General features: G+C 43.3%; 1 protein-coding gene across 3 annotated transcripts in view; it reads left to right on the top strand.

Annotated features, from left to right (window-relative positions):
- Window positions 1-2457: 2457 nt before the first annotated feature.
- The window catches only part of BCKDHB (branched chain keto acid dehydrogenase E1 subunit beta), a 221517-nt gene continuing 199687 nt past the window's right edge, over window positions 2458-24287 (top strand). For 2 of the 3 annotated variants that reach the window (XM_036316658.1, XM_036316660.1), the window contains exons 1-3: window positions 2459-2709; window positions 19216-19293; window positions 23421-23489. In XM_036316658.1, coding sequence (XP_036172551.1) covers window positions 2517-2709; window positions 19216-19293; window positions 23421-23489 — 340 coding nt within the window. In that variant the 5' untranslated portion in view covers window positions 2459-2516. Of the gene's footprint in view, window positions 2710-19215; window positions 19294-23420; window positions 23490-24287 lie in introns of all 3 variants that reach the window. The other variant, XM_036316659.1, reaches the window with a different exon arrangement.

Raw genomic sequence — 24287 nt, 5'->3', positions numbered from 1 at the left:
TGATCTTGCCAGGTATTCAGGAGAGTGTTGAATTTCCCTGCGATACACTGTTCCTCCGTGTTGTAAACCACAGTCCTGGTTCTAAAGCAGGCCTTATTTGTGTCCTAGGCTGTCTCAATTTGTATTTACCTAAGAGTCAGTCTGTGGCTCAGCCTCTGGGTGGCAGTGTTTTTGAGTTGGCCTCTGAGGCTATAGGGCTTCTCTACCCAGTATCAGGGGTTTATTTTCTCTATTGCACTTAAAACTGGTTTGGGGAGGTCAACTGCCCAGAGCTGGTTCTTTAATTGTTACCCTGCTCTGTGTTATTGCTGGGACTGAAAGTCCCTCTATAGGCCAGATCCTGTTAACTCCCAGGGACTGATCAGATTATTTTAATCCTTCATCTCGTTCAGCTGGAATCTGGGTGTGGCTCTGCTCCTTGCCTGGGGGCTAGGTGGAGGAGTCCCACCCTCCGGAGAGAATGGCTGCCCCAGTCCTGGGCCCAGGGGTGTCTCAGCACTCAATTTGCTGCCACCTCTCCCGGCCCCCCCTCTCTCCCCAGCCTCTCCCCAGATTCCACTCGTCCGCACCTTCTCCCTCTCTTCAGCACAGGTGAGTGTCTGTATCCGAAATGTCTTATGAACAGGGTTCAGTGAAAACAAACAAACGCCGGCCTCAGAAACGGGGAAGGCTTAGTTTCTGTAAGCTCTTCTCTTACTGGCACTGCATGGTCTGGTCAGCTCTTCTGGCTGCCCCCTTTAGGCTCAGTCCTCTGTAATCACAGAACCCAGATCTCAAATCCCCCGGTGCCAGGAATCCCTCGGATCTCCTTTCCCCAGTCAGGGGCTGTGCCTGTCCCAAGAGACGCGGCTGTCTGCCACGCGGTCTCTCTCTGACTCTCTGGGCTCAGAGGTCTGGCAAACTTTCTTGCCCAGATCCCTGGTTCTTTTACCTTTCCAGGGGAGCTCTGCCCTTCCCAGTTGCAAACCGTCTCCCAGCTGAGTAATTTCGCCAATTCAGGGTGGGTGTTATTAGTTTCAGCTGCTTACTCCATCTGCTCTGGGACAAGACCTGGGATGCGTCTGCCTATATCGCCGCCATCTTGTCGAATCTCTCAATGTTCTTTATTTTTTTTTTAAATTTTTTTTTTGATTTCAGAGAGGAAGGGAGAGAAATAGAGGTAGAGAGATAGAAACATCAGTGATGACAAAGTATCACTGACCGGCTGCCTTCTGCATGTCCCCTACTGGGGGGTGAGGGGGAATCAAGCCTGCAACCCAGGCATATGCCCCTGGCAAGAATCAAACCTGGGACCCTTCAGTCTGCAAGCTGACGCCCTATCCACTGAGCCAAACCCGCTAGGGCTCCTTGCTGTTCTTGACTGCACATAGTTGGACATGCAACTTCTTAACTAGTATATGAAGACCTTCAAAAATTTGGGCCTGACCTAACCGGTTTGGCTCAATGGAGAGAGCATTGGCCTTCGGACTGAAGGGTCCCAGGTTCGATTCAGGTCAAGGGCATGTACCTTCGTTGTGGGCACATCCCCAGTGGGGGGTGTGCAGGAGGCAGTTGATCAATGTTTCTCACCCATTGATGTTTCTCTCTATCCCTCTCCCTTCCTCCCTGTAAAAAAAAATCAATAAAATATATATTTTAAAAAATTTGGGCCTGTCCTTTCCCACCCTCCTATCTTTATCTGATGGAAACACTTTCACTCTTGTTTTGGTCATATTTTACTATGACTTGTAAATTCATGGACAGAGAAAGTATCCTTTGAAACATCTGGATTTTGAAAAAGAAAATTTACAAAACTGATTATTTTAAATGTAAATTAATGACTGAAATTCTTCAGGTTTTTAAGCTAATTAGAATAAACCAGTCATTTTCCCTGCACCTGGGCAAAAATGCATCGAATATCTCTATTAATTGGATTTTCAGAATGCAATCCAAGTTTATCTCTTTAAACTGTCACCTAAATAAAATAATCAATATCCTATAGAGAATTATCAAACATTCAAGGAGGGTTTGAAACTCAAAACCAGTAAATAATGCCAATCAGCAACCTTTCAATCCCTTACTTATAGGATACAGAGGTAAAGAATAGGAGAGAATAAACAAGGGCTACATTTCAGAAAGGAAGGATAAATGTTAAAATGACAAAGCCATCGAAACTGACAAAGTAAATGACATTGGAAAAGAACAAATCCAGGGATAGGCTGGCACACAGCAGAAGCGCGTCCGGGTCCGGCCCGCTGAGCTGACTTTGGGTGGAGTTTGCCTCCACCTTCAGGGACAAGTTCATTGGCGCGCATCAAGCCACTAGCACACGCCCAGACCCTCTTCCGCGTGCGCACCGCGGGCGGACGCCGCTTGGCTTTGCTCCTTGCCTTTCCCACCTCCGAGCTCCGAGCTCCGATTGGCTTGTTCCACGGAACCGCCCCTTCGGCCGCACCAATGTGGAAGCTGCCCCGGGGCTCCGCCCTCCTGCGGCCGGGGTGCGGCGGCGCAGCTCGCAAACCCGGCGGCGTGCGGGGATGGCTGCCGTAGCGGCGAGTGCGGGCCACCTGTGGAGGCTGCGTGCGGCCAGGGCCGAGGGACACTGGCGTCGGCTGTGTGGTGCGGGGCTGCGGGGCTTCCTGCAGCCCGCCTCGGCCGGCGGGGACGCGGCCACGAGGCGGCAGGTGGCTCACTTCACCTTCCAGCCCGACCCGGAGCCCCAGGAGTACGGTGAGCTGGGGGCTGCCCTGGGCGCTCCGCTGCCACCCACGCGTGTAACCCGAGCCCTGCTCCCTGGAGCCTCGTCCCGCCTTTGGGGCCGACGGTGGTCTCCTCCCGGCTCTGTTTTGGTGACAGCTTCACTCTTGGGAGGCAGCCCTTCTGCATCCTCGACACGGGTGGGAGTCTGGAAGGGCCTGAGGGTGAAGGGTGTCGCCGAGGGTTCACCCCCTTTCTCCGCTCCCCATCCCGGCTTTCCCTTCCCTGGGCTTAGATATTGTTCAGCTTGCCCGGGCCCGGGCCACTCACAACAGGCTGCGGTGTTTACAAGGGAGGTTCTTTATTTATTTTTATTTTTTCCTTTGGCAGATTAGAGAAAACAGAAGAAGTAATTGATTTGATTTTCCCAAGGTCACAGAATAGGTTCTTTCTAGAGACGGGAGAGACCCAGGCTCCTATCTAAGCCTAGTACCGAGCCTGTGCTGGGCTAGGCTGCAGGTGAGGGGAGGAGGACGGCCTCCAGTGCTGCCCGAGGTGGGAAGGACATAAAGCACACCTCACAGTATGGCAGGACTTTTACGATTTCTTCTGCAAGTTCTGTGTAATCTTCAAACGTCCAGTGTCTGTCATCAGAACATCGGGAACAAAACGGTTCCTTTTTCCTTGTCTAAAAACTTCTCCGGGGCTAGAGCTGAAGTGTGTGTGTTTACTTGTGAATAAGTAAGAATGAACTTTTATTGAGGGCTTACCAGAGGCAGGCACTCCTTTGATGCTTAGGACAACCTTAGAGAGGCTGGTCATGTTGAAATTCCCATTTTCAGTTAGGTTATTTGAGGGCTTGAGATAGTTTGCCCAAGGTTACACAGATACATTAGTGGGATTATATCTCTCCATAATTGTAGTTTCAATACAAATATAATCTGCATCATTTAATCAGAAGCATCTCCCATGTTGTTATATAGTTTTTGTGACCTTCTTTAGAAGACGTCCTCTGGAGTAGAAACACTGATTGAATGGTTAAAATCTTGGTCCTAGAATCAGATTGTCCTAGGTTCGGTTTAGGTCCTGATACCTGTAACTTTGGACTCATCACTTACCCTCCATAAGCCTCAGTTTCTATATAAGTAACGAGTTAATAATAATGCCTACTTCAGAGGATTTTGTTATGAGGACTAAGTAAAGATGATGTGTATGGTATACTTGAGACAGTCTCCAACTACACTCAGCAATAAATGGAAACTTGAAATAATTACCATTATGCTTTAGATATTACACTTTTGCAGTGTTATAAATAATGCAGATAGAAACATTTCATGTGTCATTTATGTGACATTATTTCTTTAGGATAAAGTCCCAGGGAGGATATTTCTGACTTGAAGAAATGAACACTTTAATGGATTTTAATGCATAGCTCAGATTTCCATTTTATACTCCCATTTGTATGTATGAGGGCGAGTGTTGGGTATCATGCTGAAATCACAGGTGTCCTGTGATATTGTGACTTATAATAGAGGCTACATATTCAGTCTTTGTTCCATTCCTGGCACTGAGCTCCTAAAACCTTTGAAATTTCTTGTGATGGGAGCAATAAAGGTGTCTTGTTATGTTAATGTTGACTTTTGCAAAGCCCCTAAGTCTGTTAAGAATGGGAGCTGGTCACTAGAGGAACCAACCATGTGATTAGAGAGTTGGAATTTTCACTCCCCCCCACCTGACCTCTGGGGAGGGAGAGGGACTAGAGATAGAATTGTCAGAGGCCCATGATTTAATCAATTCTGCCTATGTAATGAAGCCTCCATAGGAACCCAAAAGGACAGGGTTCAGAGAGCTTCTAGGTTGGCGAATAGGTGGAGATTTGGGGAGAGGGTGTGCTCAGGGAGACTGGAAGCTCCTTGCCTCTTCCTATATACATTGCCCTATGCATCTCTTTCATCTAGCTGTTCCTGAGTTATATTCTTTTATAATAAACCGGCAATCTAGTAAGTAAACTGTTTATCTGAGTCCTGTGAGCTGCTTTAACAAATTAATTGAACCAAAGAAGGGGTTTGTTTGAACCTCCAATCTTTATCGGGTCAGTCAGAAGAAGCATAGGAAACAACCTGGATTTGCCATTGGCATCTGAATTGGCCAGTGGGGATAGTCTTATAGGATTGAGCCCTTAGGCTGTGGAATCTGATGCTATTAGTGGAAAGGGGACCTGGCCCTGAGTGTGTCTGCCTAGGGTCAGCTGGTAGTCTGTTTATTATTTTTTTTTTTCAGTTTCAAGAAAAACGATCTTAAATATAATAATGTTACATGCAATAAACATTAATATCTCAACAAAAACAGTTTTAAATATGATATTAGATGCAATAGACACCAATTATTTAAGAAAAATGATCTTACATATAATAATATTACATGTAATAAACATTAATATTTCAAGAATAAAAGATTTTAAGTATAATAATATTACCAAAACTGTACTAACATAGTATGATAGCATAAAAGTTGTAGGAAATATTAAAAATCTGCAAATAACAGGATTACTTCTATTATATTCTAGAATATTTTTTCCCCCTCTGGCTCTATTTTTGTTCATCAGTTTATGTTATTCATTATATTCCACAAATGAGTGAGATCATTTGATATTTATCTTTCTCCAACTTGCTTATTTCGATTAGCATGATGCTTTTAAAGTCTATTTTGTCTGATATGAGTATTGCTACTCCAGTTTTTTTTTTCTTTTCATTTGCATGGAAAAATTTTTTCCCATCCCTTTACTTTCATCCTGTGTGTCTTTTGTTTTGAGGTGGGTCTCTTGTAGACAGCATATAGTTGGGTCATGTTTTTGCATCCATTCAGCTACCCTACACCTTTTGATTGGAGCATTTAATCCATTTACATTTAGGGTCATTATTGAGAGGTACTTATTTATAGCCATTTTAATTCTTTATGGCTAGGTTTCTCTGTTTCTTCTCAGCATTCCCTTACAGCAATCCCTTTAGCATTTCTTGTAATGCTGGCTTGGTGGTGATGAACTCCTTTAGTCTTTTTTTGTCTGGGAAACTCTTTATTTGACTGTCTATTTTGAATGATAGTCTTGTTGGATATAGTAATCTTGGTCTCAGATCCTTACTTTCCATTACCTTGAGTACTTCATGCCATTCCCTTCTGGCCTGTAGAGTTTCTGATGAGAAGTCAGGTGTCAGCCTTATGGGAACTCCTTTGCAGGCAACAGTTTTCCTTTCTCTTGCTGCCTTTAAGATTCTCTCTTTGCCTTTAATTTTTGGCATTTTAATTATGTGTCTGGGCGTGAGTCTGTTTGGGTTCGTTTGTTTGGGTTTCTCTGTGCCTCCTGAACTTGTGTGACTTTTTCCTTTACCAGGTTAGGGAAGTTTTCTACCATTATTTCTTCAAACACCTTCTTTATTCCTTTCTCCCTTTTTGCCTCTTCTGGCACACCTACTATTCTAATATTGTTACATTTCACATTGTCCCACAGCTCCCTTAAGTTGTCCTCCTGTTTTTTAATTGTTTTTTCTTTTTGGTTCTCTAATTGAGTGATATTTTCAACTCTGTCTTCTAATTCACTGATTTGATCCTCAGCTCCCCCTAATCTGCTGTATATTCTTTCCAATGTGTTCTTTATTTGTGTTATGTCATTCTTTATCTCAGACTGTTCTTTTTTCTTAATTACTATGTCTTTTTACATACTGTTGAGCGTTTTTAACATCATTACTCTGAACTCTGTTTCAGATAAATTTTTTATCTCTGCTTCATTTATCTCTCCTTCTGGAGAATTCTTTAGTTCATTCATTTGGAGGTTGTTTCTTTGTTTCCTCATTTTGGTGGTCTGTTTGGGTTTGTGACTATGTTTTAGGTAGATCCTCTATACCTCTCAATCTAGTGCAGGACAGTGTTAAAGGCTGTTTCTGACTAATTGGATCAGGCAAATACTCAAAGCCTCCAGAGACCACCTCTGTCTACAGACCCCAGGCAATTGTCCTCAGGTGTGGCGAGAGGTTTTTCAACAGGGTGGGGCAATTGCTTCTGCCTGGAGGCTAATTGTTAATTTTAATCTCTTAAGTGGCCTCAGGGCAAGGCTTTTTCCAATAGGCTGTGTCCACTGTCTTCCCCCCAGGCAAGGCAGATGTCTATGTGGGAAAGATGTTCTCCACTGTGTGAGGGGATGACTCAGCCCAGGAAACTTGGGTGTCTACCTTCTGAGCTCTATCCCCCAAGTCCCCAGTCCTGGGTTCTGCTCTCACAGCTCTAATCCACTTCACCGTCCCTCTGCCAGAGCACAAGGTGGGTGGCTCCACAGGGAATTTTTGTGTGTTGGCCCTTTAAGAGGGTGCTTGAACTTTCAGCTGCCACTCCCTGACAGACAGCACCCGACTGCTTTTCACAGCTAGATGTTATGTGGGTTCCCTCCTCAGTTTGGTGCTCTCTGCTGGGGAGCCCAGCTTGGGGATTAGATCTCAGAGTTCTCAGTGGCAACCCCCCACAGCTGAGATATCTCTCTGGGACTTCAATTGCTGTCTGTGGGTGTTCAGCCAGCCCCTCCTACCAGTCTCCACCTTCGGTCCTTGGGTATTAGGGTTCTCTCCTGTGAGTTTTCCATTGATTATTCAGGAAGCCTTTCCATATTTCAATTGTAATTCCATCGTGTTCCTGGGAGCATGTCCTTGCAGCATCCTCCTACTCTGCTGCCATTTTGCAGTCTGTTGGTTCTTGATTTCATGCAGGAAAGATTTTACAACATGAGTCCAGGTGATTTTAAAAAAAATATGGTTTTATTGATTTCAGAGAGAGGAAGGGAGAAGGAGAGAGAGAGAAAAACATCAATGATGGGAGAGAATCAATCTACCGGCTGCCTCCTGCATGCCCCCTAAGGGTATGGAACCCCAAACTCAGGCATGTACCCTGACCGGGAATCGAACCATGACCTCCTCGTTGATGGATTGACAATCATTGAGCCACATAGGCCGGTTGTGTCCAGATGATCTTTAGAGAATGTTTATTAAAACTGGGGACAGTGAAACAAGGGAGGGCTCAGGATAGAAGAAGCAACATGAGAATGACTAGGTGGGGAAATGAGCCGAGGCTGGGCTGCTTAGGCTCACTAAGAAGTCAGAGAAAAGGGGGCCTTAGGGATCAGTTCAGGGGGTTAGCCTGGGACGAGCTGCCACTGCCATTGCTTCCTGGTTGCAAGTCCCTTAGAGTTTAGGAGATGCACGCCTGTGGGGGAAGAAGAGAGGGAAGGGAAAGAGGCCAGCGTGCTCCTTGGAGGAAGAGAGCATGTTGGGACTTTTGTTTTGAGGGTTTTTAAAGGCTGGGTATTATTATTTCTCTCTTGGACCATGACCAGCACGGCTAGAGAGCAGACACGAATCCTGAGTAGGGGCGACGGGGGATTGAGAAAATGAAAGACAGATGCAGAATCAGTAGGGAAAGCAGGGACCGCGTGGGACAGCCGTCCTCTGATGGAGAGACAGTGACCCAGAGCTGGTGTAGCGCATTTATTTTATACAGTATAATTCCAGGAAGTTTTACTAGAGTTTAAAACAAAGGAAATTATGTGAAATCATGGTTAAAGATCAAGCTGTAATATTTCATTCTTGTGGCTTCTTTGTAAAAGTCACTCTTGGCTAAGCCCAGATAATTGCGACTGTTGTGCCTGGCTGAACTTAGATAATGAAACCCACCCCCTGGCACCTGAGCTAAGGGTCAGGCTGACAACGTACCTGCCTCTGGCATGGTGTGTTTCCAGGACGTGGCTCTGCCAATGCCACTGGACAGCTGACAATAATTAAAGAAATGCTCAATGTGCCTTCCCAGGCGCTCTCTACAGCTGGGAGGTTATGGAAGGTCTTAAGGGAAGGATCTCACTAGAATACTCATCAGTTTTATGCTGATGTGCCAACCTGAGATTTATTCCCTTCATCTGTTCTTGGGTGTGGTTGGTAAATGGCATTAATTTGATTTCTGCTATAAGCTATTTACTCTCTGGGTGGTAAGAAATGTAAACCATTTACTTTTAAGTGTTCTTGGTTATAGAATACTAGAGGCCCGATGCACAAAATTCTTGCACTGGAGGAGGGGGTCCCTCAGCCCAGCCTTCACCCTCTCGCAGTCTGGGAGCCTTCAGGAGATGTCCCACTAACCCGTCAGTCAGACATCCTTAGCGCTGCTGAGGAGGCAGGAGAGGCTCCTGCCACTGCCTCTGCGCTCGCCAGCTGGGAGCCCAGCTCAGGGTTTCTGGCTGAGAGGCGCTCCCCCTGTGGGAGTGCACTGACCACCAGGGGGCAGCTCCTGCATTGAGTATCTGCCCCCTGGTGGCCAGTGCACGTCATAGCGACCGGTCGTCCGCCATTCTGTCGATTTGCATGTTAGCCTTTTATTATATAGGATAGGATTTTGCAATTTATTAGATGGCTATAAACTGCTTGGCTGGTTAACACATTGCATGCAGATCACGAGCATTCTCATGTTTTCATATTACATAGTGTTTTACATAAATGTTAAAGGCACACCTTAAAATTAAATACCTGTTGCATTTTGAAGTTACTTATTACATGTTCTTACAAGCTAATATCTTTTTAAAGTATGATACTTCGTAAAACATTTTTTGTACTCGTTCAATAGAAACTTATCTGGCCACTGGGTAAAGCTGGCAATAAAACTACTGGTGTGCAGTGTGTTAACTAACTGTCTCAGTTTCCCTGTTTTGCTTGTCCTGTCTTACTAGCATGTCTCAGTGCTACCTCCAGGTAGATTGTATTAGAATTGGGCTGAATTATAGGACACCTAGCTGGTGTCACAGAATTGCTTGGTGGTATGTTAAACACACACACACACACACACACACACACACACACACACACACACACACATTGAAGTTGGTGTCAGAATTGTTTGTGAGAGATCCCTTCCTGGAGGATCATAGACTGTAGTCTTCTCACTGTGTCCTCACAGAGTGGAAAAGGGGACATCTGTAATACTTTTAACAATAAAGATTTAAAAATAAAAGAAAACCCACACATTCTGTTTTCTAGAATAGCTGAGTAGTGGTTCTTAATGATGGCAGCAAAACCTTTTAGGGAGCAATTTGGAAATTTGTGCAGGTATTTTTGGTTGTCTCAGGAGGGGAGACACTACTGGTATTTATTGGGGAGCAGCCAGGGAAGCTAGATGTGTGTGTGTTTTAGTGTGTGTGAGTGTGAATGTGTGTGTGAGAGAGAGAGAGAGCTCTCTCTCTGAAGTCACTTTTATAAGGGCACTAAATCCCATTCATGAGGGTTCTACTCTCATGACCTTTCAACTCCCAAATGTCCCACTTCCTATCACCATCATATTAGGGATTAGGTTTCAACATGAAATTGGGGTAGGTGAATGGGGACCACAAGCATTCCATCTATAGCATTGGAAGTGTTGGTAGAGTATATTGCTGTGAGGCAATCTAGTTTTCATAGAGTGACGCCAAAACTACTATGTCAGAGTTGGGAACCCTTGAGACTAGATAATTCTCTCCATGGCACCTTTCCTCATTTTCTTCAGACTTAACTCCAAATGTGTGTCCTTCCTCTTTCCCTACTCTGCTTCTGTGTTCTGACTCACTTTATTATTTGTCATACAAACCTTTCCATGGTACCCCACAGAATGATAATAGTGATGGTAGCAGGTATTTTATCAGTGCTCGCCATGTCCCAGACACTATTCTGGGTGTCTTGCATGTATCAATGTATATAATCCTCATATAACAGTGCTATGATAGAGATCCTATTATGATCCACATTTTGTGAATGAAGTAACCAAGACACAAAGAGGTTAAACTTCTACTTTTTTTATTTTTAAACTTTTCCAGTCATACCCCTTGTAAGAGGTGGAGCCAGGCTCCATTTTTAAGTAGTTTGGCTCAGTGTGGCTCTAAGAGGCCATGCTCATAGGCACTTTGCTTTGTTGTCTTGCATTTTTTTGCACATCCTTAAGTTTCTTCACCTACCACTTGGTTCCCTCTTAACTCTACCTCAATCCTGGCTTTCCCAATCCTGGCTTTCCCCAAATATGCCACTTCTTTTACATCTCATTTGAGCAGAGACTACCAGCCTTCTCTTTCATTGTAATTTACCCACCTTCAAGTTTCTTCCCTATTTACGTGTCATCGGGGAACTTGATTCATAGTTTTCCACCCCATTTTTGCTATCATTGTGGAATATTGCAGCACTCTAGAGGCAATATTGCAAAGAAGCTTAGAGCTGGGGTTCTTGAGCTGGACATGCCAAAATCTGAGTCCCACTTTCCAACTTAGCGTTGAGACATTGCCCAAGTTTATTAGTCTTCATAAGCTTTGTTTTCCTGATCTGTACTGCTCAGTTGTTGCTGTGGGGACTCAGTGCGATAATCCATGTAATTACCAGTGCCTGGCACCTGTTGTACTAGTCAGTCTCCCTATCTAGGGAAAAATTCAAGGTAATCAGCACAGAATAGATGCTTCATGAATATTGGACATTTGATAGTAATCACCTCACTGAATTCTCACAATAGCTCTATACATTAGATATTATCTCTGTTTTATAGAGGAGGAAGCTGAATGTCAGTGGTTAAGTATCTTTCCCAAAGTCACACAGGGTGTAAATGGCATCACAGGCTCCATCAGTGTGTTTGCTCCCTCCATCATCCTAGGTTGCTCCCCAGGAACAGCACATCCAGGCCTTTTGCTGCCCCTGGTTTCAGGCATTGTGTGCATGTGTAGGTTTGTTTTACTCATTCTATACATTTAAATTTTCTCCTGGACACAAAACTGTGCTAGGTGCTTAGGGATATGGAGATGAACCTGTCTAGTGGAGGAGATGGACAAAAAGTAGCAAGCAGATACCTACTTAAACCAATCCTAGTTACAGTAAGTGAAATGTTCAGGTGCTAGGACAGATAATAATAGAGACCTCGCAGGCCCTAAGAGGAGGTAACACTTAACCAAGGTCTAAGGGATCCAGAAAGGAGTATTCAAGGATGAAGGTCCTGAGGTGGCAGGGAACTTGGTTCAGTACTGAGAAAAGACTTGAGGGGAGAGCCCGGGGAACAGTGGTGCAAAATGGAACTATTGAGGTGGGCAGCCATGAGATCAAGCATGGCCTTGTGGAAGTGGTGAGAAATGGACTTCTTTTCAGGTACAGTCAAAGGCTTTGAAGGATTTTGAGCAGAGTAATATGACCTGCGTTGCTTTTTAGGACTCTGGTTATAGCAGCTTTGTCATGAATGATTTGGAGTGATGAAAAGGTACAAGTGAGGAAGCAGTACTATGGACCCCCTCCCTGTTCATATGTTGTAACCGTAATCCCTGATGTAATGGTATTTGGAGATGGGGCCACTGGGATGTAATTTGGTCATGAGGGTGGAGTCTTCATGAATGGGATTAGAGCCCTTAAAAGAAGAGAGAGTATCTCTTTCTCCACCATGTGAAGACCCTCACCAGGAACTCACCTTGGTTTGGACTTCCCAACCTCCCCAACCTCCATAACGGCGAGAAATATATTTCTGTTGTTTAAGCCACCCAATCTAGGGTATTTTGTTATAGTAGCCAGAGCTAAAGAAGGCAGTTAGGAGGTGGTTTTCTGGAACAGTAAAGAGATGATAAGTTCTGGAAATATAACACTGTAGTGCCACATTTCAAGCTATGTTTTGGAAGTAATGTATCTGGAAGTAGGATTTGATGGGTTGGATGCCAGTAATGTATCAAAGGAAGACATTCAAGGATGCCTCCTTGGTTTCTGGTTTGGGCACCTGGGGAGGGTAGTGCTTTTTGCTAAAATGTGAAAGTAGCATCTTGGGCCTAGATAAATTTTGTGCTTATTGAGTTAAAAAAGCCCTAGATGCTTTGGCTGGTGTTGTTAAATGGTTAGAGCATTGGCCTGCACACAGAAGGGTCTCAGGTTTGATCCCTGGCCTTGGTTGGGGGCATTTGGGCAACTGATAGATGTGTCTCTCTCACATTGATGTTTCTTTTTTTTGTTTGTTTGTTTTTTAAATTTAAATTCTTTATTGTTGAAAGTATTACATATGTCTCTTTTCCCCCCCAATATTGATGTTTCTTTCTCTCTCCCCTTCCTCCCTCCCTCTCTTTCTCCCTCCCTCCCTTCCTCCCTACTACTCTATCTAAAATCAATGGAAAATATCCTGGGGTGAGGTTTAACAACAACAACAACAACAAAAAAAAACACACACCAAAAAACCCCACCAAAAGCCCAAGATATCCAAGTGGAGAACTGCTAACTGTTGGATATGTTGATGTAAGCACATCCAAACCTGTAGATAATTTTTATAAAAATGTATTTGATTCACAAAGGATACATCTGGAAGCAACATATCAGCAGACAGATGAATGCTTTGGAGAATAATAGTTTGCAGTTCCTTTTCTGCATTTGAGATTAAAGAGGGAACTAAGGAATATTACATAAAGGTGGGAGAAAGCAACATGATGGGAATTACAGGAGAGTTAAGATTATGTGCTCTCTTGCATGCTTTAGAACAGCGATTTTCAACCTTTTTCATCTCATGGCACACATAAACTAATTTCTAAAATTCTGTGGTACACTGAAAAATGTGTTATATTTTTTGTCAAATCTGACAAAATAGGTATAATTTTGATTCATTCACATTGGCTGGCTATCATTGTGTTGGCTATTGTCATTTTTTTAATTTGACAATCTAAGGGAAAAAGGTCAGTGCATGTTTTGATTAGTCAGGTATTGCATGTTTTAAAAGGTCTTGAGACACATCAGTTGAAAATTGCTGCTTTGGAAGGAGGGGTTTGAAAGGGTGGTATTAGAAGGAGGGGTCTAGAGGGCATTTCAAAGACATATGAACCCAGGTGCACAAAAGCAACAGACAGGACTTGCTTAAAGCCAAAATAAGCCTTTTAGTAAAGAAGTTGTATGCCTGGGCTGTGACTACCCACCATCACCTTCCCAGTTACGAATTTATGATCAGATCACCTTTCCAGAGAACCTCTTTTATTCGTTCACAGATATAAAATCAGTAGCTCAGAGGAGAGATCTGGATTGTAGATATCCGTTTGGGAGTCACCAGCATGTAGATGGGTTTAGAAACCATTTAGAAGTTGAGTAGAGGAGCCAGCAAAACAAAGGGAAGTGTCATCGCTTGTCATATCATGACTGAAGTTACCAGGAGTCCTGAGAGGGGCAACTTAGGGACTCTAGTCACAGTCTCTTCAACTTTAAGAAACTTAGGGCCTCCCTATTTGGTTACCCCCTCACTCTCCTTCTTGCCACCCCCAGTATTGTTTACTTTCTTCCTTTTACTGGTTATGCAATATACACTGGTGCCTTAAAAAGACATCTGTGTTTACAGATCCTTTATTTACATTTTAATATTAAATGTTTTGTCCCTGATATTGGACTCTCTCTGAAACTCACTACTAGTATATGGGGTTGAGATTGCAACATTCCTCAATAGAGCTTAGAATGGGGTAGAGTACATACCTAGCACATAGAAAGGGATTCCTGGACAGTAGGGTATCCAGAGAGGTGGAAGAGTTTTTGTTGGGGAAAAATAGGTAGTTTCTTAGGCATCTTCCCATTTCACAGTGTGGTTAGTGCCATTGTAAGCCACTGAATTAGTCATTCATCATGCTTCACAATCATATGCTGATTGTCATGTACGTGGTAGGCACTGTGCTAAATGCTGAGATTTCTAAGGAATAAGGTGAGGCAGTGTTAAAATATACAGATCTCCAGCAAGGACTAAGCAGCTCAGAGTGTTGGCAGAACCCTCATTTTTCTGAAAGTAGACCCTAATTTTCCATATCATAGCTGTGTATTTTTATTTGTTCAGGTTCTAACAACAAATATACTTACTGTTTACATGCCCTACTCTTGACCTTATTTATTTCTGAAGACTGCTCCTTGGGACCCATTTGCCTCTTTTGTCTTAAGTGGTCTGGCTCTGTGGAAGGCTTCTCTCTCCCTTCAACACTACTGCCTACTGAAGGTATCCTATCTAATAAAAAGATAATATGCAAATTAACCATCACTCTAACACACAAGATGACCGCCCCCATATGGTCCAAGATGGCTGCCACAAGATGGCTGGCAGGGGAGTGCAGTTGGGGATGATCGGGCCTGCAGTGGAGGGCAGTTAGGGGTGACCAGGCTGGCAGGGTAGGGCAGTTAGGGGCAATCGGGCTGGCAGGGCAGAGGTCAGGCGTTGATCAGGCTGGCAGGGGAGGGGTTAGGGGGTGACCAGGTTGGCAGGCAGAAGCAGTTAGGGGCAATCAGGCAGGCAGGCAGGAGAGCGGTTGGGAGCCAGTAGTCCTGGATTGTGAGAGGGCAGTAGGACATCCCTTGAGGGGTCCCAAATTGGAGAGGGTGCAGGCTGAGCTGAGGGACACACACACACCTCCCCCTGTGCACAAATTTCGTGCACCAGGCCTCTATTTCAAAATAATTGAATACTCCATCATCCTGTTATAGCAGTATCCCTTCTCCCCAACTTTCCTGCAGTCTCTTTGAATTGTGACTTTGGTAGACTTTTTCCCCTACTTTATTCCCACCTCTTTAAGTGGTTGTTTAACAATTTGCTTTGTGTATATTTTGTCTTATGGAAATAGCTGCTTGTATTTATTTGTTCAGTCATCGACTGCATGTCAGACATTATTGTAAACACAGCATATAGCTCTGGTCAAAGGCAGATAAGAATCCCTGACCTCTTAGAGCTTATGTTCTATTGTGTCCCTTCCATTCCGCCCACATGCCACTTATCTTTATAGCAGTGATGATCATTATTCATGATGCTGTGAATAACAGTTTTAGTGGTGTTCATAGACCACCTTTTTTTTTAAAATTTTTTTTTAAATTTATTTCAGAGAGGAAGGAAGAGGGAGACAGAGATAGAAACATCAATGATGAGAGAGAATCATTGATCAGTTGCCACCTGCATGGTCCATACTAGGGAATGAGCCCACAACCTGGGCATGTGCTTTGACTGGGAATCTAACTGTGACCTCCTGGTTCATAGGATGATGCTCATTCACTAAGCTACACCAACCAGGCCTTTTTTCTTTTGAAATGTCTTGCCAGTGGCAAAACTTTGGTTAGATGTGCTACAGATGTATTTATCTTATTATGGGGGAACACAGGCATATTTTATCAATGGTCTTTGATATAACCTATCCTATATAATAAAAGCCTAATATGCAAATTGTCCCTTCGACTGGGAGTTCAACTGGGAGTTCAACAACTTGCTATGATGTGCGCTGACCACCAGGGGGTGGCACCGAACATGGCGGGCGTTGGTGACGAGGCCCTGGCAGCAGGTGGCTGTGGAGGCGCTGCCGGCCCTAATGGGCCCCAACGAGAGTGGGACTGTGGCGGGATGGTGGAGCAGGTGAGCGGGCAGCGCCAGGCCAAGGAGCATGCGAGTGGGGGCTGATCATCTCGCCGATCGCCCCACAGACAGCAACCAGCGGGGTGGGGGGTGGGGGGGTGGGGGGGGGCGCCGCCCGGCTCGCAGGCGCTGAGGGAGCCAGATGGGAGCCTGATGATTGCCCCGCCGATCACCCCGCAGGTGGTTACCAGTGTCCATTACAGAGAAAAGGCAAATAGCAATATTAAAATATTTCTTCTGATTATTTTCCTTTCAATGCGCACGAATCATGCACTGGGCCACCAGTAGGAGAATAAGTAGTTATAAGGACATTAGATATTTAAAATGATCTTACCTGTGAATAACTTGTCATTTCTTCCTAACCCATCCACAAAACATACTACAACTTTAAAAAGAATTGAAAGTAGATGTTGCTGTATTAAAAATTGTTATTTAATAACATGTTGATAGTTGCCAGGTGGGCGGGATATTGGAGCAGATGGGTGGAAAAGATGAAGGGATTAAGAAGTTCAAATTGGTTGCTATAAAATAGTCATGGGGATGTAACATATAGTCAATAATATATTTTTTTAAAAATATATTTTATTGATTTTTTACAGAGAGGAAGGGAGAGAGATAGAGAGTTAGAAACATCGATGAAAGAGAAACATCGATCAGCTGCCTCCTGCACATCTCCCACTGGGGATGTGCCCGAAACCCAGGCACATGCCCCTGACCGGAATCGAACCCGGGACCTTTCTGTCCGCAGGCCGATGCTCTATCCACTGATCCAAACCGGTTTCAGCACATATAGTCAATAATATTTTAATAACGATGTATGGTGCCACTCTGGGGTGATCACTCTTCAGTTATATAGATGTTTAATCACTGGATTGAACACCTGAAACTAATATAATATTCTACAACTGTAAAAATAAGTTATTTAAGAATTTTTTTAAATTGTCTGCCCTGACCAGGCAGCTCTGTGTTTAGAATGTCTCAATACTCCAAGGTTGTGGATTCAATCCTCAGTCAGGGCACATACAAGGATCAACCAATGAATGCATAAATAAGTGGAACAACAAATCTCTCTCTCTCTCTCAAAAATCAGTAAAATATTGACATTTAAAACTTTTAAAAGCATCTGGTAGAATAGCAGTTAATCCAAAACCCTAAAATTTTGAATTTATTTGAAAAAAGTATTTAGGAGTGAAAGTTTATGTGCTTACATGGAAATATAACCTTTAAATAATCTTATAAATTATTTTCATATAAGGTGAGTAAATTCTTTGTGGCTATCAAGCAATACTTTCTAAATTTCCTTGGTATGATTTTTACTATTAAAATCTTTGCTTTCTTCCCACTGTAAATTTGCTGAGCAGCAATGAAACATTCAATATTAATTTTAATGGTTAGCGGACTTGAAATAAATAGCAGCGTAGATGTTTAGGCATTTTTCATCTTCCTAGGTATTACCTATGAAAATCCTAATCGACAAATAAAAGTCTTGCGTTAGGAAATGTATGAAATAGGAGAAAGATTGGGAATGCCATGGTGGTTGGGAAAAAAATTTAACCTAAACTATTATTATCTGGTGCAGGACACTAATAAATACTTTATTATTAGTGTCCTGCACTAATAGATACTTTAAGGAAAGTATCTATTAAATGATATAGTCTTAGCCTGAAGAAAAATAAATTATGGACAGGTGGTGTGATTGTTTTTTCTTTGACATAGTTGATATAACAATATTTTCTTTAATAAATTCCTGTTATTTCTATCAAAAATAAGAGTAGAAACAGGCCTTTATTCTGGCCAGGAGGGCAGTAGGGAAGATCTGATTGGGGATCAACAAGACCTGCACGTAGTGGTGTTGATGGGGTTAGATTACATAGAGAAACAGTAGGCCGTGTGTCAGTAGATAATGGAAGATTCAAGATGTCATAGATGAGAGCCTGTCATGGAAAAAAATTTTTCTAGAAAAAAAAATGAGTGATCAGTGCCTAGAGGGCTGAAGGCAATAGCAGTAGCCGTTGTGTCCCAATGTGGGAATTAGAACCTGGATTTTGGAACACACCAGGCTACTGAGGAGCACAGAGATTAGATGGGGCAGTAGTCAGGGTAGGCAACAGGTGTTGAAGGGATTTGATATCAGCATGGCTATGGGCTAAAGTGAGCACCAGTGCATAGATGGGCACTAAAATGAAGACTGGGCCTGTGGATCAGAGAAGATTTAGGCAGAAGCCATTCTCTGCTCTGAATAGTGGTTTTGGAGAGGAGTGGACCCAAAGTTATAGGATGACTATGGTCACTGGGCAGCATCAAGGCTTAAATCATAGCTCTGAAGTCATAATGTTTTTGAATTTCAACATTTGGAACTTTGTCAAATAAAGCTTTGTACCCTTCAGAATAATGCCCAGGCCAAGATGAAGGACATGGACAAAGTCCAGAATCTAATAATAAATAACTAATATTTATTCAGCACTCACTGTGTCAGGTATTGTTCTTTGTGCTTTACATGTACTGATCCATTTAACCCATTTAGGGAGATGGAGGTTGGCTTGCAGAGATTCTGACTGGAGCAGTAAGATAAAAGGAAGAACCAAGTGTGGTTTGTTTAGGCCTGGGATTCTATATTTTCCAAACACCAGCAGTTCTGGGTACTAAAGTTTTTTGTTAGTGTTCCTTATTTTTTTATGCCCATGACCATTTGCTTTCATTGGCATAATTAACACATGCCACTGTGGGCATGTGCATTCCTATGGCTTATGTTCCCAACACCCCTTAGGGCATCTTCCCAGGCCACTCTCACTCTGGCTGGTAAACTTTCCTGACTTTGCTTAGCCTTTTTTTTATTTTGTACACACATTTGGTCACTTGATTATATGCCTTCTTCCTTTTTTTATACTTGTTTTTTAATTGTTTAATTTGTGTAAATTTTGCCTCTTCAACAGCCCTCTTGAAGTCTGTGTTGCTTTTTTATCTTCTATAGAGCTACCATCATTTTAAATAATCCAATAAATTAATGTAATGTGTTCTCTACCTTCCTTTCTACCTTGATTTTAATCAAGTTGTAATCAACTGTTAAGAAATGAGTTATTTTTATATATTTTACTATGTATGAAATGTAATTTAAAATTTTTATTTTTACAGGACAAACTCAGAAAATGAACCTTTTCCAGGCAATAACAAGTGCTTTGGATAACTCATTGGCCAAAGATCCTACTGCAGGTAAACTTCCTTTGTGTTTGCTTGTGGTTGCTGTGTTGCTTCAGAATTGAAGATTTACCGGAAATATTTGTCTGGAGGTCAATGGTTAACATTATATGTACCTGAAATTTATAAAACACCTGACCAAATGGTTAAGGTCCAATAGTCTATTCATGATGTTAACCCATTTTAATCTACTCATTATGAATTAGTTCTCATTTATCTCTAACATCATCACATTAACTTTCGCTTATAGTATGTATGGTTCCGATACTATACTAACACCTTCTGGGTTAATACCTACTGTGCACTCCTGTTTCTCTAGCATATAGAAAAAATGGAAAGTACCACTTTGTTCAGCCATCATTCCTATATAATAAAAGCCTAATATGCTAAGTGTCTGGTCAACCAGTCAAAGCATAATATGCTAATGATATGCTAAGGCCGCTCAACTGCTTGCTCTGATGTGCACTGACCACCAGGGGGCAGATGCTCCGACTGGTAGGTTAGCTTGTTGCTGGGGTCCGGCAGATTGGGACTGAGTGAGATGGGCTGGACATACCCTGGAGTCCTCCTCTGGTCCCTTACCTGGCTGGCCAACCTCCTGCGTCCCTCCCCGTCCCTGATCATGCACCGGTGGGGTTCTTCGGCCTGGCCTGCACCCTCTTGCAATCTGGGACCCCTTGGGGGGTGCTGGAGAGCCAGTTTCAGCCCAATCCCGCAGGCCAGTCTGAGGGACCCCACTGATGCACGGATTTGTGCACTGGGTCTCTAGTCTATTTATAAAATCAAGATTTGATTTTGTGCTTTCGTTTACATTACATTTTCATTCAAGATTTTTTAAAAATATATTTTTATTGATTTCAAGAGGAAAGGAGAGGGAAAGAGAGACAGAAACATCAATGATGAGAGAGAATCACCAATTGGCTGCCTCCTGCACCCCCCCACCCCCACTGGGGATTGACCCAGGCATGTCCCCTGAACGGGAATCGAACCTTTACCTCCTGGTTCATCACTGAGCCATGCTGGCTGGGCCAAGATTTTTTTTTGAGGAATAACTTTATTTATTTATTTTTTAAAATATATTTTATTGATTTTTTTATAGAGAGGAAGGGAGAGGGATAGAGAGTTAGAAACATCGATGAGAGAGAAACATCAATCGGCTGCCTCCTGCACACCCCCTACTAGGGATGTGCCTGCAACCAAGGTACATCCCCTTGACTGGAATCGAACCTGGGACCCTTCAGTCCGCAGGCCGATGCTCTATCCACTGAGCCAAACCAGTTAGGGTGAGGAATAACTTTAAAAGTAATCTTATCAAGTTAAATTGTTAATATAAAAAAATTGTCCTCCTGCTGTATGTTTTCTAAATTTGATTGGCTGTACCTTATACCTTGGACTTCTACTTGAGAATCCCTAGTTTTAAGATCACATGAAAAACACGTTATTTTTTAGGAGGAAGTAAGAGTTAGATTGTTGGATCTTTTCTTTTTTTGTTTTGTTAATATTCACCCAAGGATATTTTTCCATTGATGGATCTTATTTTGTTTTGAATGCTGTCTGAGAGCAATTAATCTAGATGAGTAGAGAAAGGTGTTATTTTCCTGAGGTCCACAAGTCTGGTTAGGTGGATTAATATGACTAGAAGTTAGCTCCATGAATTCTCATTATTTTCTTTGACTTACTCAAGCTCCTCTCAGTTTGTACCTATATTATTTTTTTTCTTGCTCAGTATGTCCCACTGTACTTGCCTCCTTTCTGTTTCATACAGTCTAAGTCACAGTCACATAACTGACTGTTTTGTCGGTTAGAATGCTTTGCTTTCAGCTCTTTTGATTGGTGACTTTCATTGTATAATATCCTATATAATAAAAGCCCAGCGACTGAAACAGTGAAATGACTAGAATGACCAGAGACCAGAACACCATTGCCCTCGCCCAGGCTGGTCCTGCCCCCCAGGGAGTGGTTAGGGGCGCCCCTAGGCAATGTGATAGGGTGCGAGTTTGATGGGGGAAAGTCGAAGAAATGGGGGGAAGGTCTTAAAGGTCTGCAGGGTTGGGGTTGTTGGCCTGGAGTAGGTTTGGAGTGTGCTGAGGAAGGAAGAGGAAGATCCAATTGGAAAATGGCTCAGCACAGTACCTTTCTCATTGAGAACCGGGACAGCGCCAGCTGTGGACTGAATGGGTGGTTCTTTCATGAGTGCACTTGAGACCCACATGTTCATGGCAGCGGCAGGGCTCCCAGAACTTCACTGATTCCAAATAGTAAACAGCGATCAACGTCAAAGAACAGAAAAATCCTCTCCAACCAGAGGCCCTGGATGTTGTAATGCGAGTGAAGGAAACACCACTTAAGGAGGAGCTAGAAAAACCAGAAGTATGCGACCAGAGGATTGTGGGATTGTGGAGGACACCAGGGCGCCTACCGCTAGAACATGAGCCTGTTACTGCGCATGCACATAGTCAGTCCTATAGTCCTCAGTCTTGCAGTATTTGGGCGTGACTTGTGGTGGGAAATTATTTCAATTGAGGTTTGCTGTTCCCTTGCGGGAGGAAGATCAAAATTAAAGGTTTCGTTTGTTACCTTGGTTTGAAGCGTAGGAAAATGTGATAGTGACGAATAAGAAACTTTGGAGATAGTGAAGGGCAGTTTGTCCAGACTGTTGAGAGCTCAGAATTGGAGTTTAATTGGGATAGAAATCCTGCTAATAGCATGTGATGCCTGAAATCTGAGCACTCTACTTCTAGGTTTTTCAGTTCAAGTTTTTGGAGACCGCCTATTAAAACATTCCTGGTTGGAAAGTGCAGAACACCACGGCCCCTCACCCAGGCTGACCCCCCCCCCCCCCTCCAGGGAGCAGTTTGGGGCAATCAGGCAGGCAGGAGAGTGGTTAGGGTGATCAGGCAGGCAGGCAGAGGTGGTTAGGGGCCATCAGGCAGGCAGGCAGGTGAGTGGTTAGGGGCCATCAGGCATACAGGTGAGTGGTTAGAGGCGATCATGCAGACAGGCAGGCAGTTAGGGGCGATTAGGCAGGCAGGTGAGTGTTTAGGGGCCATCAGGCAGGCAGACGAGTGGTTAGGGGCGATCATGCAGACAGGCAGAGGTGGTTAGGGGCCATCAGGCAGACAGGTGAGTGGTTAGGGGCCATCAGGCAGACAGGTGAGTGGTTAGGGGCCATCAGGCAGACAGGTGAGTGGTTAGAGGCGATCATGCAGACAGGCAGGCAGTTAGGGGCGATTAGGCAGGCAGGTGAGCGGTTAGGGGCCATCAGGCAGACAGGTGAGTGGTTAGAGGCGATCATGCAGACAGGCAGGCAGTTAGGGGCGATTAGGCAGGCAGGTGAGTGGTTAGGGGCCATCAGAATGGTTAGGGGCGATCATGCAGAGGCAGTTAGGGGTGATTAGGCAGGCAGGTGAGCGGTTAGGGGCAATCAGGCAGTCAGGCGAGCAGTTAGGAGCCAGTGTTCCTGGATTTGAGAGGGATGTCCAACTGTCGGTTTAGGCCCGATCCATAGCGGGATTGGGCCTAAACCGGCAGTCGGACATTCCCGGTAAGGTTTGTGAGAGGATGCAGGCCAGGCTGAAGGAGCCCCCCCTCCCATGCATGAACGTTGTGCACCGGGCCTCTAGTAACATGTATAAAAAACCACTGGCCAGGGATTCAGGAGTCTGGAGTGTGAGTCATGGTTCTGCCTCTTGCTTTCTGACTTAGCAAGTTACTTTACTACTTATATGACCTCAATTTCTTCATGGTAAAACAAGATGAGATTTTAGATCAGTGGTTCTTTCGTAACTGGAGAGATTTTGACCCCCCTTCCTCCTCTTATATGTTACATTGCCTAGAGAGATTTTGGCTATTACAGCTGTGTGTTTGGGGGTAACTGTCATCCACTGGTTAGAGATCAGAAATATGATATGCTTCTGTATGTCTACAATGCACAGAGCAGGCTGCTACAGCAAAAGAATTATCCAGTCCAAAATGTCCATAATGTCACAATTGAGAAACTTGGACTTGGATCTATGGTCCAGATCTGTTTTCTGTTTTTTTTTTTTAATTTATTGTCTTGTTTTCTGTTTATATTACTTATCATTGTTACTATTACTTAGGGATTATTAAATAAAACGTGTTCTTTAACCATTGTTTTTCAGTAATATTTGGTGAAGATGTTGCCTTTGGTGGAGTCTTTAGATGTACCGTTGGCTTGCGAGACAAGTATGGTAAGTTAATATCTTTATATATGAACAGTATTCCTGTAGAACTTTTACTTAAAGATCTTGAGAATATAAAATATACCTGTTATATTATTGCTATATCCTTATATGAATGGGTTTCTTTTTCATTTCCATAGCCACCCATAGAATCCTTTGTCCTAGATTTCTCCAAATGTAGCATCCCTTTCGTCTGGTTCATGTTACACATATTATAGATTTCAAAATAATCTTCATTAAATGTATTGCTTATCACTTTATTCATATGTCCAGGAATCTTTGATATTATTGCTGCCTGCCTTAGCCAATTTCAATTCCATTGCCTCTAGTTTAAGATTCTGCCCTATTAGTCTCTGTTAACAGAGTTCATCTTTTTTTTTTTTTTAAATATATTTTTATTGATTTTTTACAGAGAGGAAGGGAGAGGGATAGAGAGTTAGAAACATTGATGAGAAAGAAACATTGATCAGCTGCCTCCTGCACACACCCCCTGCTGGGGATGTGCCCGCAACCAAGGTACATGCCCTTGACTGGAATTGAACCTGGGACCTTTCAGTCTGCAGGCTGATGCTGTATCCACTGAGCCAAACCGGTTAGGGCTAGAGTTCATCTTTTATTACCTGTGTTAGTCAGGGTTCTTCAGGAAATAGAAGTATTAGGATATGTCTATATTTCTGTGTGTATATGTATATATCTATATCTATATCTATATATGTATTTGTGTATCTATCTTTCTATATGGATAGATAGATATATGTATCGAAAAAGAGAGAGAGAGAGAGAGAGAGAGAGAGAGAGAGAGAGAGA

Source organism: Myotis myotis, unplaced genomic scaffold (genome assembly GCF_014108235.1).
Source record: "Myotis myotis isolate mMyoMyo1 unplaced genomic scaffold, mMyoMyo1.p scaffold_m19_p_7, whole genome shotgun sequence".
Classification (NCBI taxonomy): Eukaryota; Metazoa; Chordata; class Mammalia; order Chiroptera; family Vespertilionidae; genus Myotis; species Myotis myotis.
The sequence above is the reverse complement of the archived record's forward strand: the minus strand, read 5'-3'. Positions and strand labels throughout refer to the sequence as shown.